We start from the raw sequence: 17,244 nt of genomic DNA on the forward strand, positions 1-17,244 counted from the left end.
GGAGGCATTCGAGGCCCTTCATATTTTAAATGAGGGAGTGATGTAACCACATGTGTTTTAAGGGAGATAATTTTGGAAGCTCATCGAGGGTGGGCCTGGAAAGGAGCTAAATTGGAAGCAACAAGACTGAGGCAGGAGATAGTGAAACAGTAGACCTAGGGAAGAAAAGTCACCTAGAAACATTTCAGAAATTGAATCCAATTCGTGACCAATTGGTTGTGGAAGGATCAGGCAATTCAGTATTTGAGGGGCATCACCAAATCATCTGAAGGCTCTGTTCTGTTTCTTGTAGACCAAGGACAGGGAGGGAGAAGAACAGAGATCACCTTCTCTCAGCAAGCATTATTTCAGAAACTCAGTCCCAGATCCTGGCCTCAGAATGTCACTGATCACCACATAGGTCAGAGTGTATGTCTCAGAGAAGAGAAGCGGGTGATCGCACTTCCTGGAGTGAGTTTCTTGGGGAACTGTCCATGGGAAAGCTATAGGCAGCCTCAAATAAAGAAACCTTGTTGGAGTTGGCAGTAAAACTCTGTCCCGTTCTAAGACACAGTGGTGAGACTTGACAGGTTGGACCACAGCTCTAGAGTGGATTGTTAAATCTGGCTGGAGCCTTCCTGTTGTATTTTTTACCTAAATTAGCTGCTGAAGGAGGGGCTTCTGATCATATCAAGTTCTGATATACTCTAAGTGACAGAGGTTGAATTTCATCTGCAGATTCTCTTGAAGAAAATCACTGATGTCTATTTCACCTGGACTATGATTGGTCAGGAAAGCAAACAGTAATAACTAATATTGATTGAGCACTTCTTATTGGCTAGGCACTTATCTAAATGCCGAAGGCAAATTTCTTATTTAATCCTTACAGCATCCCCTTAAGAGTGGTTACATTTTGCTCTCACAAACATATAAATTGTATCCTGTTTATACTGTTATTATCTCCAATTAACCTAAAAGCAATGACCACCTTTTAAGCTTGATGAAGAAACTGATGTGCGGAGAGTTTCAGTAACTTACCCAAGGTCACATGGCTAATGAATGGTGGAGTCCGGATTTGAACTCAGGCAATCTGCTTTTGAAACTGTCACTTTTACCCACCACACTGTCCTGCCTCAAATCTGTGTTGTACTGCTTTGCAGTGTAAAGCGGAATAGAGACATTTTCAGGATTGTTTAAATATGCCTCTTGGTTTTTATTACCACACTACTCGACGTCTGTTGGATTTTGCTCAGAGCTGCCTTATGCACTTGGGACTTCAGACACTGTGCAATAAAATCTTGCCAGTTTCTCAGGAATGAATTATAGGAGAGCCAGCCTACTTAAGGGAGAAGTCTGGATTAAAGAGTAACTCTATAAATTCCATTTCATTATTAATGATTGTACTGCTTCACATGTGATAACACACTTCCCTCTGTGTTCAGATCTGTAATCCACTTTCATACTCAAGGGTGGTAGAGGTATCAGTTAAGATTATCTTTATTTCTCAGATGACAAAATTGAGGTTCAGAGTTCAAGTGACTTGGCAAAGTCACACATGTGCTATTATACGTAAAGCTATACGAGAATGGAGTGAAGGGGTAACCAAATATTCCTAAGGAGGAGATGATCCACAGGATCTATTTAACATATTGAATGAGTTGTTTCTCATTTTCAACATCCATTAACTTAAAATTCATGGTCTAAAATCTCTGAAAGAGGTTTGTTCTTACACACCTGTTTATGTGTTGTTTACACTCTTCATTTTTCTGAGCAAGTCTTATCTATGGAGATTCTGTAGCTGGATGGAATTAACATGGATTCTGCTTTTGAAGAGACAAAAATAACAATGGGGGTTTGAGTTAACTCTTGTTTATTAATCAGAAAGCTAAGTTTGGTCCCATCACTTGTGCTTTGCTGCCTATCATCTCTTAAAGCCATGGTGAGAGTCACACTTGACTAGAAATGTGACTGCAAATGTGTTTCCTCTTTGCAGCCTGTGCAAGGCTTTGATTATGCCAAGCAACATCTGGGCCAGCAAGGGGCAGATGAGGAGGTCATCCCCGTGACTCAGGAAACGGTGGTCCTCCCACTGCCCATTAGAGATGCTCCTCAGGAAAGAGACGTTGCTCAGGACGGAAGCACCATCAAGACCGCCAAGTCCACTGAAACCAGGAAGAGGTAGGCACGGGGCCGACTTCCGCCTCTTTGTGTCAGCAAGAGAAATAATTGATCATGAGAACAGCTGATTATGATCAGAACAACCAATGCCCTTAAGTTAATTCCACTGTTCTCTTTAAAAATTCCCCTTCATGCTCATTTTGAATATTTGAAAAGAGACTGAAGGAGATAATGAGAATCACAATACCTGCTTAGCCTGGTCCACCCTTTGTAAGGTTTTATGTCGCTGATCACCACAACAGCAGAGATTTAGTACTTATATTTGCTATAGCATATTTAGCACTGATGTCACGCTTATATTTTAAACTTAAAAGCGGTGCCTTTGATTCAGTATAGTTGTATTTTATCTGCCCATTTCTCAATAGGGTTTCTGATTTCAGTCCAAACCATATATTTAGTTTATACGATAAGCAGAGCACTTTGACAGACATCCCTTCAGGACTACAAAAATGTGTAGGATTGATTTGTGACCCCAGGAGTCTCATGATGGAGGAGGCAGAGAGATAAATAAGTGGAATACCAAGCATGAGGTGTCAGTGCCGGCACTGGAGACTGCAGGGCTGTAGTAAAGACTGGAGGAAGAACTTAATTCTGACCAGGGAAAACCTCGTGGAGAAGGTTATGCTTTAGCTGAGCCTCGAAAGGTGAGTGGGATCTGAATAGGTGGGAAGATATAAGGGCATCTATCCTAAAAAGAGTGTGGAGAGAAGAGAGACAGGTATGTTCTCATAACTGGTGAGTGTCCCCAGAGTTTAAGTTCATAGGGGCTCGGTGGAGTGAAGGATGAAACCAGAAGATAGATTACAATTTTGTAAAGTCTTGACTGCCAGGCCAGGGCATCTGACCTTTATTATCTAAGCAATGGGGAGCCACTGAAAGATCTTTAGACCTTTAGGAAGACAGTGATGCTAGCCTGTATGTTAGAAGGATACATTGATGGCAACGTGGATGAGAGATGGGAGAGTTTAGGTTAGAGGCCAAGAGACTCATTGTAAGGACTTTGCAATAGCGTTATAAAGAGGTAATGAACCCTAAGGCAGGCCCTGTTGGCTGGCTAAACCAACATGCATTGCCAACCCCCTTCTTTCATGTTGCCTAAGACCAGTATGGAGACTGAAAAAGCTACATCATCCATGTCTCCTTCCTTTTTCTCCCTCCCTTTATCTAACATGTTTATTGGTCGTTTGCTATTTATCAGGCACTGGGGATATTGCTGTGAACAAGGCAAAGTTACTGTTCTCGGGCAGCGTACAATCTGGTAAGGAGAGAGAGAGACAATAAACAAACAGAGAAACAGTTAAAATTGATCTGTTTCTAGATCAGGTGATGATGTGTACAAAGAAGAAAACCAAAGCAAGTTAAGGGATGGGGAAATGGAGAAGGAGACATAGTGCTGTTTTAGCTAGGAAGCCAGGGAAGACTTGTTTGATAAAGTGACATTTGAGACAGACTTGATTGAAATGAGGTATAAATCACGAGGTTATCTGCAGGAAGAGTGTACCAAGCAGATGGAGCACTATGTGCATCACACAGAGGAGGGAACTTCTTGACATGCTTAAAGAAAAGCAGGATCAAGGGGTTTGGTGTGAACTAGGGAGGAAGTGGTGACAGATGCATCCAGCAAGTTGCCAGAGGTCAATTATGTCAGGCTTTACAGACCAAAGTCAAAACTTGGGATTTTATTGTGAATAAAGATCAGATATAATTGCGGGGTTTTGAGAAAAGCAATGACATTATGTGGCTTGCAGTTTTAAAGGCTCACATTGGGCTGGGTGCATGGCTCACAGCTGTAATCCCAGCACTTTGAGAGGCCGAGGCAGGAGGATCACTTGAAGCCAGGAGTTCGAGACCAGCCTGGGCAACCAAGCAAGACCTCATCTCTACAGAATGAAATTATATAAAAAATATCAGCCAGGTGCAGTGGCATGTACCTGTAGTCCCAGCTACTGGGGAGGCTCAGGTGAGAGGATGGCTTGAGCTCAGGAATTCAAGGCTGCAGTGAGCTGTGATTTTGCCACTGCACTCCAGCCTGGGTGACAGAGCGAGGCCTTGACTCAAAATAAAATTAAAGTAAATACATAAAGGCTCATTTTGGCTGCTGTGTGGCAAACAGACTGTAGAGCTGCAGAGTAAACACAGGGAGATCCTTTACAAGGCTACTGCCATGACCTAGGTGAGAGACAATGATGTGGGCCATGTGGACCATGGTGGTGTGAGAAGTGGTTGGCGTTTAGAGATATTTTGAGGGAAGAGCTGAGAAGATTCACTAATAGATTCTTGTGGAGTGACAGAAGTGGAGAGAAGTGAATTTCCCATTTATTGTGTTGGGGAATACTGGAGGAGAAGTAGTTCGTAGTGGTTGGTCAAGAGTTTGAGTGTGGACATGTTACATTTGAGATGCCCATTACATAATGTGAGTGGAGATGTTGAGAACTCAGTTAACCTTGAGTCTGGAGTTTAGAGGAGAGGTCCAGGATGGAAACATAAATGTAGGAGTCGTCAGTGTGTAGTTACTCTTTGAGACTGGGAGGGATCACCTGGGAGAGTACAAAGAGAGAAAAGAAGAGATCCAAGAACTGAACCCTGGGACACTGTTGTGATTAGAGGTCCAGAAGTTGGGAACGAATCAACAAAGAAAACAGAAGAGTGTCAGGAAGAAGGGCATGAGGAGAACAAAGAGAGAGGTCCAAGAAGGCAAGAGAAGGAAGTAACTTGAGAAGGAAGGAGGGATCATCTGTATCAAATACCCACATTTTGTACTGGAATCAAGCAACAAGACTGCATGTTTTCTTCCAAGAACTCTTGGTGCCTTGGAAAGAGGTATAGAAGAACAGAGGGTTGGATTTCAGCTTGTGTAGGAAAGAAGGTTAGGGCATGTGGATTAGTTATCTTTGCTCCATAACAAACTCTGAGGCTTAATAACTTAAAACAACAACCTTTTTTTTTAGCTCATTATTTTAGTGGGTCAGCACATTGGGCTGAGCTCAGCTGGATGGTTCTTCTTGTCTGAGCTAGGCTTGGCTGACCTTAGCTGGGCCTACTTACACGTCTCCAGTCAGGTGACAGATCACCTGGGCTAACTTGTTGATGCTAATCTTATCAGGAATACCACAGGTAGCAGGGACCTTTGTCCATATGGTTTCTCATTCTCAAGCTGGCTAGCCCTGGCTTTCTTACCATATGGTTGCAGGACAGCAAAAAATAAAAAAGAAGCAAACACCCAAAGCATAAGCAAAAGCATTTCTCAAATCTTTGCTTGTGTCATGGTTGCTACTATCCTCTTGGATAAAGGAAGTCTCATGGTCAAGTCCAGACTTAGCATGGGAGAGGACTACCTAAAGCTTGTTGACAGAGATGTACAAACAAATTAGGACCATTACTGCAATCATGCACCCAACATGAGAGAGCTGAAGCAGAGCAGAGCTGAAATGTACAGGGAAGCAATAGATGATTTACCTGAATTGACTTGCAAGTAGTATTAGCTACAGCTATTCTCATCATGATCTTTGGCAAATACAACAAAGGCTTATTAATAACTTATTTATCATCTATTTAGAGGATGCTGAAAAGAAATAAATAGTATTACTAAAATTAGGATATGAACATAGTACTTTCGGGAAGAATAAAAATTTTTTTGACACATTCTAGTTGAATAATTTACATTGTGTAAAGTTTTCTTTAATTTTTTTTTGGAATAAGCATTTCTTGGCTTAGCAAGGAGTCTACTCTTGCTAATCACATTCAATAACCCCAAATTTTTATAAGAAATATTAACTTATAAAACAAATACAGATGAAGAAGATAATATCTGTACTCTGGAGGATTTTTATATTTGCTTTGTTGTTGTTGTTGTTGTTGTTGTTGTTTTTGAGACAGAGTCTCACTCTGTTACCCAGGCTGGAGTGCAGTGGCAGGATCTCAGCTCACCACAACCTCTTCCTCCCAGGTTCAAGCAATTCTTCTGCCTTAGCCTCCTGAGAAGCTGGGATTATAGGCGTGTGCCCCCATGCCAGGCTAATTTTTGTATTTTTAGTAGAGACGGGGTTTCGCTGTGTTGCCCAGAATGGTCTTGAACTACTGACCTTAATTGATCTGCCCACCTTGGCCTCCCAAAGTGCTAGGATTACAAGTATGAGCCACTGTGCCTGGCCAGCTTCATAATTTTAGCATAAAAATACAATTTTACTAAGGGCTGGCTACAGATCATTGCCAACACGGTAAGAGAAACCTCCTCTCTGTTCAAGTCCAGCTGACCACAGGAGTCTCTGATCATTTGAAAAGATTTTCAAAACACCAAATTCAAGAGAAAACCCATCATGAATCTTATGTTTCTGGCTTCCCAGTCTTGCCACATCATTTTCCTCACTCCTGCTAGATAAAGACTGCCTTCCCTCTCAGAATGGATCTGTTAGATGATCCAAGAAGTTTCTCAGGTGAAAACCAGGAGAAACCGATGGTTTGACGGTTATTAAGATATCTCAATTTTTGTGAATTTTTTTTATATCACTGAAGTCTGAGGGTGCAGTCACTTCCAGACAGCCAGATGGGTATTCTGGGTCCTTTTCCTCCAGTGTAGGGTCCTGGTGAGGCTATTTTGTTGGTATATGACTGAGATTGTTGGTCCAGGATGGAGAATCAACCATTTGCAGCTATTTGCAAAGGGCTTCAGTGTAGTGATTGGCCATGATTGTTCAGCAGCTGATTAATCCTCAACCCAAAAATATTCTTCCAGGCTCCATGTCCTCCGAATGGGAACTGTTGCATTCAATAGCCTCTAACTGCAGCCTCACAGGTGACACTTTCTTGCTTTCAAAAACACTTGTGTTACTGTCATGTGAGTACACATGTATGCACAAACACACATGGACAGTCTCACTCTGTTTCTGAACAGAAGTTTTGACTTGATGACTTCCTGTAAACATGTCTATAAACAGAAGCAAAGAGTAAAGCAGAGTTGGGTTTTTGCTACAGAAATTTGCTCCTTGACACCTTTCCTTGGAGTGAGAGGAGCAGCTGGAAAATTGTGTCAGGATCAAATGAGGGAAACAGTATGAAAATGCTACAAAAACCATTCAGGCCAGGCTTGGCGGCTCATGCCTATAATCCCAGCACTTTGGGAGGCTGGGGCAGATGGATCACTTGGGGTCAGAAGGTGGAGACCAGCCTGGGAAACATGGTAAAACCCCAGCTTTTCTAAAAATACCAAAAAATCAGTCAGGCATGGTGGTGGGTGCCTGTAATCCCAGCTACACTAGTGGCTGAGGCAGGAGAGGCACTCGAACCCAGGAGACGGAGGTTGCAGTGAGCCAAGATCGCACCATTGCACTCCAGCCTGGGTGACAGATCAGGACTCTCAAAAAAAATAAAAATAAATAAATAAACCATTAATATGAAATAGGTTATAAAAGGCCTTTCCCTTTCCTCTTTTTCTTTTTTTTCCTGGATGTAAATTAAAGCCTTTTTGTCCCAGTGATGCCAGTTGGGAGAGTAGATGCCATTCGCCAGGAGAGTCCAGAAACAATCTAGGGGCATGTGTCTTTTGCGTCTGGGTGTTTGCACACCCAGCACTCAGCAATCAAATAGCTGTTGGGTAAATAAAATAATGTATATTCAATAAAATAACGCATATTCAACAACTTAGTGCCCATCCTTGTTTTCACAGACTACATTCTTTGTATTACTCATTTTATAGGATGTTAAAAGATATTACGATGAAAAAGATTGTGACTGAATAAATTTGGAAATGTTGGGTTAAATGAAACCAGATGAATCTCTCTGTGACAGAACTGATCAGAGCCTCTGATATGCTAACGTGCATTAGGAATCTCCAAAGAAGGAATATAGTAAACATTACCCACATTTAGGGAACTTTGGTGAGGAATGTCCCACTTGGCTTTAGTGTGCTACGGAATGCTCTGGGCAGATGCTGCTTTATCCCGCAGATATGCTGACTTTGATTGTTCATAGCTTTTAGGGTACTAAAGCCCATAGACTGAGAACTCGAAATTTCCCAGGGGAGGTGGGAGGAGAAGGAAGAAGGAAAGAGAAGGGAGGAGTAGGAAGAGGAGCATCCAGAAAGATACACAGCTTCCACTTGAGAAGCTGCCTGCCTACTGATAAAGTACATTTATTCCAGACAATTCTCCATTGTCGGGGATGGATGCCATTATTTTCTAAATTCAGACAACTGACAATAGAAGAACAAGATGCTGCTAGATACCTGCCTTCTGCTTGTCTCCCACAGAGGGGAGGCGGTCCATCTTTTTGCTCAGCCGGACCCACGCCAGCATGGTCTGAGGCCAGAGGCAGCATGAGTCTCCCTGGGGGCTCTCCGGATCCCATTCTCCCAGAGAGTTCCAGAAGATGAGAGTCCCGCCCTGAGGAAGGAAAGAAGGCTCTGTGACTCACCCTCTGTGAAGGGCTGCCTTGTCCGGGTCATTGTATGGGACAGCAACGGGAAGGTGTTCTGGGGTGTGGGAGGAGGGGGAGCCCTGGCTTCCAGGGCTGCTTCGCCACTTCCCAACTCTGTCCTGGACAACAAACTTCACTTGCGTGAGCTTCATGTTCCTCAGTGGCTCATTTAATAACGATGCATTAGCAGTTTTGAAAGCACTCAGCAAAGTCCATGGCGCACAGTAGATGCTCCTGGTGGGGAGCTCTTGGGGGGCGTGGCGTGCTATCTTAGAGTCTCCACATACCTGTATGCCTGGCACAGTGCCTGGCACAGAGTGGGTGAGTGAAAAGTATTTCCTGAATGAACAAACAGCTCAAAATGTAAAGGGCAAATAGTTGCCACAGCGAGAGAGAGAGAGAGAGAGAGAGAGACAGAGAGAGAGAGAGAGAGAGAGACAGAGAGAAACTGACAGAGTGAAGCCCCAGTGGTGGGATATTATGCAAAGAATAAAGCAGGTTGAGTTTTTGCTACAGTAATTTGCTTATTGACGCCTTTCCCTGGAGTGAGAAGAGCAGCCCAAAAACTGAAAATTGAAAACTGAATGTTTTGTAGTCAAAGTCTATGTGGTAAAGACAATAGCCAAAGAGAACCGTGTGTGATACGTGTTCCTGAAAGTGCCCGTGTGATTTAAACACTCTGCAACACTATCCAGAGTGCTTGGAGTTAAAAAGAGGGCATGCTGCATGAATGCCACCCTTGCCACCATTCCCATAGTCCCGGGAGCGGGGGCGGTGGTTAATGAAACAGATGGGCACCCAGGGCTGTGCTCACTGAACTCTACAGGCTGAGCACTACAAAACACACTTCCGAACAGCCAGCTGCTTAACCCACGCTGTAGTATGGATGGTTTTGTATTTTTCTTTTTCTGTATCATTTCCTCTTTGTCCGTTAAACTGGAATGAAAGGCTGCAGACATTAAACTGTGCAAATAAAATAACCTTGAGAGGCGGCTGCTCTAGTTGAAACTTACCATCTCCCCTGTTGCTATGGTTACCTCCAGCAGGTCGCCCAGTGAGAATGGCTCTGTCATCAGCAACGAATCAGGGAAGCCCAGCTCAGGGAGACGCTCACCCCAGAATGTAATGGCACAGCAGAAAGTGACAAAGGAGGAGGCAAGGAAGAGAAATGGTGAGAAGCGTTCCCGCCAAGAACCACCCCCAGCCGCTCCCACACGTGCCCGCACACACATGCATGCAGACGCATGCTCACACTCACACAGCCAGTGGGCTCTGACCCTCGGTCATTCTTTCTCTTCTGCCCCACAAAAGCCAGATGTCTGTATGTAACCCTTGGGTTCTCACCTTACCCCTTCTTTGAATTATCTTGTCTCACTTCCTCTGCCCTGTTCTTATGAAATTGTGCAGTTCCTTAGGAAAAACATTTTGCAGAATGAATTGATGTTTGCTTGGAGGTTTTTCTAATTCTCTAGTTAGAAACTCTCTAAAATTTCTAACTTCTAATCATGTGAATTGACTCAATTTCTTGTACCAGATCCACAAAGGCAGCAGGTCTCTGAAATAATTACTCATCTTGGAGATATCTCTCATTTTCCTACCCTGACTCCCCTGATAAGTTTCATGGGTTCAGTCTATGCCACTGAGTCCAGATACTGCAACTCCACTTCTCCCAGGAAAAAAGTAATCCAAAACAGTAAAGAAACAGATCTGTCCCCACCCCACAAAAAGGCTTTATGCTTCTGTCTGAATTCTCCAGGGTTGCTGAACTACTGTGTTTCTCAACCAGATCTCTCCCTCCCTATAAGGACTGACGTTGGGGTTTACTTATCAGTCATCTGATCACCGTCATTGTGCAGTGGCACTGTCTATAGATGGCCGCTGTCCACATCTTTGTGCAGCTCCCTCTCCTGATGCTACCTTGGTTCTGACCCTTATCTCCATGTGGCCCTTCTGTGTGTGATGCTGGGTTACTGGGGCCAGAATTCAAGTCCCCAGCACTGCTGATTTCAGACCAGGGAAAAGTCCTTTTGGATTTTAAGGGGTTGTAGGTGGAGCCCTACAGAAATGCCAGGTGAAAAGCTAAACCCTCTGACACGCTGCTTAGCTACACTTCCCTTTCAAAGGAATTTGTGTAGTTCAGGGACTCTCTCTTGAAGTTAGTGTCAGAATAATTTTTTGTTTTCAAATATCACTTTTATTTTTTTTCCCCGACTGAAAAAAGTAAGACCAGGGGGCGGGGGGAAGATGACACAGTGGATTTGTATTCTGTAGGGAAAATGTGCTCCTTGTTCCCATTTTCAGCTGTTATATAAAGCACTTGTTTAAACGGTTATAACTACTGGGTTGTTGAATTTTTTTTTCTTTCCCTGAATTCTGCATGCCTGTAACACAGAGGCTGTGTTTTCTACATCAGAATTGAGGTGTGACCTGTGGAATTTTCCTGGAATATCTGCCCCACCTGGGATCACCAGAAATCCTGCCATCAGCTCAGTCAAGTGAGCACCGAGTCAGAGGTGCTCTAGATCTTGAGAAGGGGACTTGAATTCAGCAACTTTCTTCCCTTTCTTCCTAGGGTGAGGTGCTAAGAGAGATGGATAGAGAGAGTGAGGTGACGGCTGAGACAGTGGACAGTGAAGCCATATGGGGAAGGTGGTTTTAAAATACTGTGATGGCCATCCCAACCTATCCAAGATGGTGCTGCCCTCCCTCTCAGCTCCCCCTATTCCCTCCCATCCTTTCCCTCCTTCCTTTCTTTATATACTTCCTGGAAATTTACAAGGTCAGGTCAAAGACTACTCACTCCTCCAGATGCCCCACTCACCCGCCCCAGTTCTCAGAGGACCCAGAATAACTGAATTTGTATCTTACTCTGACCTTTTTACTATGCATACGGCAACACACATGTATCTTTGTTTTTCGTTGTATTGCTTTGTTTTGTTTTGCAAAATGGAATCTGTGTGTGCGTTGTTCTATGCTCTTTTTCTTGCTTTAAACTGTGCCATAAAGGCTCCTCTCTTTTTGAGCACACATTTGCAAAGCAATGTCTTTTCCCCTTCCCTGCAACTAATCCTTAGAAGACGAGAGAGTGGGGCTGGTTCCTGACCCCCTCACTCCCTACTTAGCTGGTGAAACTCTGGCCTGCTCTAGGTGTCCCTGCTGACCTTGCCCATTTCTGTTTGTCTGCCCTCTCTGCCTGCCTCTTCATTCTGCTAAGGTCACTTTGATTATTTAAATACAAGGCTCAGAAATAAAACAGGTGGGTGCATGAATAAAATGCAATTACTGTGCCAGGTTGAGGTTTTTGCTTGTTTGCTCTATTAAAAATCCATCCTTCCCAGGGTTAGAATGCTTGCTTGGTTGCACTTTATTTTTGCCAAATGTAAACCAGTGAATTGGGGGGCGGGGGGCGCTGGTTGTTTCTGTTTCACTACAGGTTTCTATTCAGTAAGGTTTGAAATTTACCAATAGAAACAATAGAACCAACTTGACTCATGTAAAACTCAACAGACACCAGAATTTTAGGATAGACCTTTATGAAAACCTACGCTTACTCTTTTTATCAGAGGGTTCCATTTTATCATAATCCTAGGTTAGAGTTTACCAACAAAATCAATAGTGTATTTTATTGCAAAGGAAGGAAGGAAGAAAATAACATTGAATGGAATTGTGAAGAAAACGAAAAAGGATATTTTCATTACCTTGCCAGCTTGCAAAAAGTATTGAAGACTTGCGTGTGCACGTAGCCTCTGAGAATAAATTATTCTGTTGATATGGAATATTCACATACCATGGTCTTATGGCTTAGTATCTATTTCCCATAGAGGCTTAAGTTACTAAGGTTAATAAATGTTAATGTAGCAGGCTGTTATTCTAAAACTCCTCTTGTTTTCTATCAGGTTTGTTACATCTGTAGCTTCCACTATTTTTCTTTTTCGAAAATGAGAACTTTAAAAAGAAAAGATACTATCCTGCTAGCCACATGGCTGGCATGGGGCCTTGTAGCTCAGGGGCCCCATTAGGTTTCCATTGCTGCAATTTTAGAGTCTATTTCATGATGATGCTTATATGTAAGTGAGAAAATCAGACATGAGAGCTAGGATTTTTAAAGCAAAAACAATTTTGTGCTTTCTCAACCAAATAGACATTTGAATTTCTGAGCCAATTTCTAAACATAGAAAATATGTTTAGCAGGAAAGAGTTAAAAGTAAGTTCAAGATTTTTGAACATAATAGATGTCTTTGCATCTTAAGTCATTTGGGAGCAAATGACCTGCCTGAACCCTTTGAAGTGTGCCCGCTTCCTTTATGTCATTGACAGAATTCACCGGGAGGGCTTAGAATCTGTTAATAACCAAACTTCATCTGTCTAAAGGCAGATGAAGCAGGCAAAAAATTAGTGAGTTTAGAGGATGAATTACTATTTTCTTAGCAGGAGTTCTTCATGGGACATCTGGAATTAAAACATCAAGGAAGATTTTTCAGAGATATTAGCTCAAAAACACAGCTTTAGTTATTCTTTCTTTGCCTTCCCAATGAAGTGAAAACTGGCTTTTTATCTAATAAATAACACTAGAGAATAGTGATACTATTGTAGATTGTCTGAGCCTTTTAATGAAAATTTCAGAAAAAGCATGCGTTAGAGAACACTTTTAGCCTCAAATGGGGAGGGAGGCACTCCCCATGCCAATTCAGACATGAAGAAATGGAATCTGTCTGTCCAGCCTGATTTACTGAAATTAAAAATAGCAGTACAAACAAGGCACAACTAGATATGAGATGACTATTCAGTGGCATTTACTGTGATGTGATGCTACACTAAGATACCTACAGTTTCACTGTGGCCCCTTCCTTAAGCGTTCTTCCATGTTTTTTTCTTTAGGGACTAATCATGTGTTAAAAATCCTCATGGACCTGCTGTGTTCACACCACGTTTTGATATGTTAATATTTAGTGTAATGTCTTTTAATGTGTTTGCCCATAAGGCTTTTTTTAAGGGAAGGATAACTAATTATTTTTCTCTTTAGAATCCTAGAGGAGAGAGTGAAAAATAACTATAGGTTATACAATTTCCAAAGTGTCATCTTCCTGTTCCATTAGTGCTATGCTGCCTACCTTACCCTGTTCACAGTTTGGGCAGTGAGGGTGTTACCACCCAGAAGCCACAAAAATGCTAAGTGCTATCTCTTCACCCTCTGATGGGTTGAGTGATAGCATGACTTTAACTTCTGCATGGTTACCTGTTTTGCAGGTACTAACGGCATCTCCTTTTCCAAGTCAGGGAAATGGAGTCATTCATTCCTTCACTCATTTATTCAACAAATCCTTATTGAAGGCCAACTACCCGTGAGACACTGTTAAAACCAATAGACATTAGTCTTTAAAAAGACAGGCAAGAATGGAGCTTCTACTCTAGGAAAAGGGGTCAGGGCAGGCTGTAAATCAGTACAACAAATCAGTAGAGGTACGCACTGGGAAGAAAACAGAACAGGGCAATGAAGGGGATTATTTTAGGTTGTTGGTTAAGGAAAGTCATTTTCAAGCTGCAACTTGAAAAGCTAGAGAGAACTGGGCATATGGAGATCTGGGAAAAGAGCATTCTGAGCAGAGGGAACAGCTAATGCAAAATTCTGAGATGGGAACGAGCCTGATGTGTTGAAGAAGGCTGCTGTGGCTGGAGCAGAGTGGATGAGGGGAAAGGGGCTAAATGAGCTCAGCAAGGGGGCCGGCACCAGACTGACAGTACCTCGGCGGGAAGACCTTGGTTTTATTCTGAAAGAGACGAAGGCTTTCAAGAGTTCTGGTCAGAGGAAGAATGCCATCTGGTTACCTCCTGGAAAGTTAGTACATCCTGGTTACTGGTGGGATCTGTATTTTAGGGATAGAGGGAGAAGAGGGAAAGCCCAGAGGTGGAAGGTGGTTTAGAAGGTCTGTGAGTTATCTATTGCCGTGTGACAAATGACTCCAGCACCTAGCAACCTGAAATTTATTATCTATATTTATTGTCTCAAATGCTGTCTGTGGGTAAGAAATTTAGGACTGGCTTAGCTGGGTCATTCTGACTCAGGGTCTCATGAGGTCATAGTCAAGATTTTGGCCTGAGCTGTCACCTAAAGTCTTAACTGGCAAAAATAAAAAAATAAAATAAAAAAAATAATAGATGTTGGCATAGATGTGATGAAAAGGGAACACTTATACACTGCTGGTGAGAATGTAAATTAGTACAACCCCTATGGAAAACAGCACAGAGATTCCTTAAAGAACTAAAGGTAGATCTACCATTTGATCCAGTAATCAGTCCCACTACTGGGTATCTACCCAAATGAAAAGAAGTATTATGTGAAAAAGGTACTTGCACATGAAGTTTATAGAAGCACAATTCACAGTCGCAAAGATATGGAACCAACCTAAGAGCCCATCAACCACAGTGGATAAAGAAAATGTAGTGTATATACACCATGGAATATACCACTCAGCCGTAAGAAGGAATGAAATAATGTCTTTTGCAGCAATTTGGGTGGAACTGGAGGCCATTATTCTAAGTGAAGTAACTCAGGAATGGAAAACCAAATACCATATATTCTCACTCGTAAGTGGGAGTTAAGCTAAGAGGACACAAAGACACACAGAGTGATATAATGGACTTTAGGGACAGAGGAGAGGGTGGGAGGGAAGTAAGACTACATATTGGGTACAGTGTAGACTACTTAGGTGATGGGTGCACTAAAATCTCAGAATTTACCACTATAGAATTCATCTGTGTAACCAAAAATCACTGTACCCCCAGAAGCTATTGAAGCTTAAAAAAGAAAGAGAAAAATAAATTTTTAAAAGTCTTAACTGGGGTTTGCAGGATGGTCACTTGTGGCTGTTGACAGGGTGCTACAGTTCCTTGCCACACGAACCTTTCCATAGGACTGCTTCAAGGTCCTCAGAATGTGGCAGCTGGCTTTCTATCCAAGAGAGAGCAAGGTGGAAGCCATGATTTTTTTTTTTTTTCTGACCAAGCCTTGGAAGTAACACATTGTCATTCCTCAGTTTCCTATTGGTTACACAGGTCAGTCCTATGCATCCGGGGTATGAATATAAAGAGGTGAGAATTTTGGGGAGCCACCTTATTGGCTGGCTCTCATAGATGGCTTGTATAGCAAGTGTGCAGGTGGCAGATAATGGTGGCCACCAGAGCTGCCCAGCAAAACTACACTCTAAAAATATAGATGCATCTGGTAACACATTCAAATAGAGAGTTTCCTCTGTCATTGGCTGCTTGGTGGCCTGCTATTTGCAAATCAGCCCACAGAACTTAAAAAAAATCCAATTATAACCCATTGTTAGACTCTGAAGTGTTTTAGCCACTTTGTAAAAATAACAATTTACTTGGCTTAATTTGACAAATCTTCTGTGATTATGATAACTGACAGAATGATACAAACTATATGTTTCTCAGTAATTTAAATAACATCCCAATCTCTTGAGCAAACAGGAGGAAAGATGAATACTCTGCTATTACATGCATATTTTATATAACACCTCTTTTCCTCCCAAATTGTCTCCTGGTTTAGTTGTTTGAATAGGCTTAATGTATCTCTTGCCAAACCATGCTCAATAAGCTGTCATTCTTATAGTTACTTAATGGGAATATGCTTTAAGAACAAGTAAATCAGCAAGATACCGGGGACCCTGGGACTTCTGTCAGCTTAGTTATGGAAGCTCAAGGCTGATTGGTGTCTTTTAGTAGCAGAATTATCTGTCAGAAGGGAGGATTAATTTAACAGAGTGTAGGTAGAAATCCTTCTACTTAACTAGGGAGTGGTCTGTCGCTTTAAATTAGTTTCTGTGGTAGAATTTTCACAGCTTTCTTTTATTTTAGACAAATAAAAGAAACCAAAACTCAAATCACTGGGGAAGCAACCTTCAGAAGGAAAAAAAAAAAACAAAAAAAAACCGTCAGTTACTCTGACTGTGGCTCCTTGACCAAGGAAGACTTGTTACTTTAATAGCTTGTGAAGATTGGTAGCATTGGTGACTGAGCCTAAACTGAATGCTGTTAGTCTGAGGATTGTTAGATTTTAAGGATAGTTAGAAGGTTTGGCCAAATTCACTTTTCTCTTTTCCAACTCAAACATAGAGAAAAAAGTTACTTTCTAATTTTTTTAAACTGTATTATATCATAATTTTGAAAGAATGGTTCTTACTGTTTTAAATTCAAACCTCCACAGTTCTTTCCCACCCATTGATAAGGCAACGGAGGGATAAATCATATAGATCTTAAATTTAAAGGAAAACCACTAGCAGTAGTGAGCCCTTGGCACAGAAGCAGATGCTGTTGTTTCTGAGGTTGTTTTGAGAAGTAATATCCTTAGGCTGTGAGTCTGACATAAATTCTCCCGGGATCACGCAGCTCCCCTGCATCATAAAATCGATGTTTATGTTGTGCTTTAGTGCCAGCGAGTGATGAAGAGGAGGGAGCAGTTCTATTTGACAACTCCAGCAAGGTGGCCGCTGAACCCTTTGACACATCGTCTGGGTCTGTGCAGCTCATTGCCATAAAACCCACAGCCCTCCCCGTGGTGCCCCCGACCTCGGACAGGAGCCAGGAGTCATCGGCAGTCCTCAACGGCGAGGTGAGTGCCTGGGGACCCAGGGCAGGAGATGGTCCAGCCAGACTTGGGAAATTTGG

At 42.4% G+C, this 17,244-nt stretch overlaps 1 protein-coding gene across 6 annotated transcripts in view; it reads left to right on the plus strand.

Moving 5' to 3' along the window:
- The window catches only part of KIAA1549L (KIAA1549 like), a 294,483-nt gene that overhangs the window by 201,126 nt on the left and 76,113 nt on the right, over positions 1-17,244 (plus strand). For 5 of the 6 annotated variants that reach the window (XM_074401291.1, XM_039471338.2, XM_074401295.1 and 2 more), the window contains 3 exons: positions 1,973-2,157; positions 9,612-9,739; positions 17,007-17,188. In XM_074401291.1, the coding sequence (XP_074257392.1) occupies positions 1,973-2,157; positions 9,612-9,739; positions 17,007-17,188 (495 nt within the window). The remainder of the gene's footprint in view (positions 1-1,972; positions 2,158-9,611; positions 9,740-17,006; positions 17,189-17,244) is intronic. The other variant, XM_074401293.1, reaches the window with a different exon arrangement.

This window comes from Saimiri boliviensis, chromosome 6, assembly GCF_048565385.1.
Source record: "Saimiri boliviensis isolate mSaiBol1 chromosome 6, mSaiBol1.pri, whole genome shotgun sequence".
Taxonomy (NCBI): Eukaryota; Metazoa; Chordata; class Mammalia; order Primates; family Cebidae; genus Saimiri; species Saimiri boliviensis.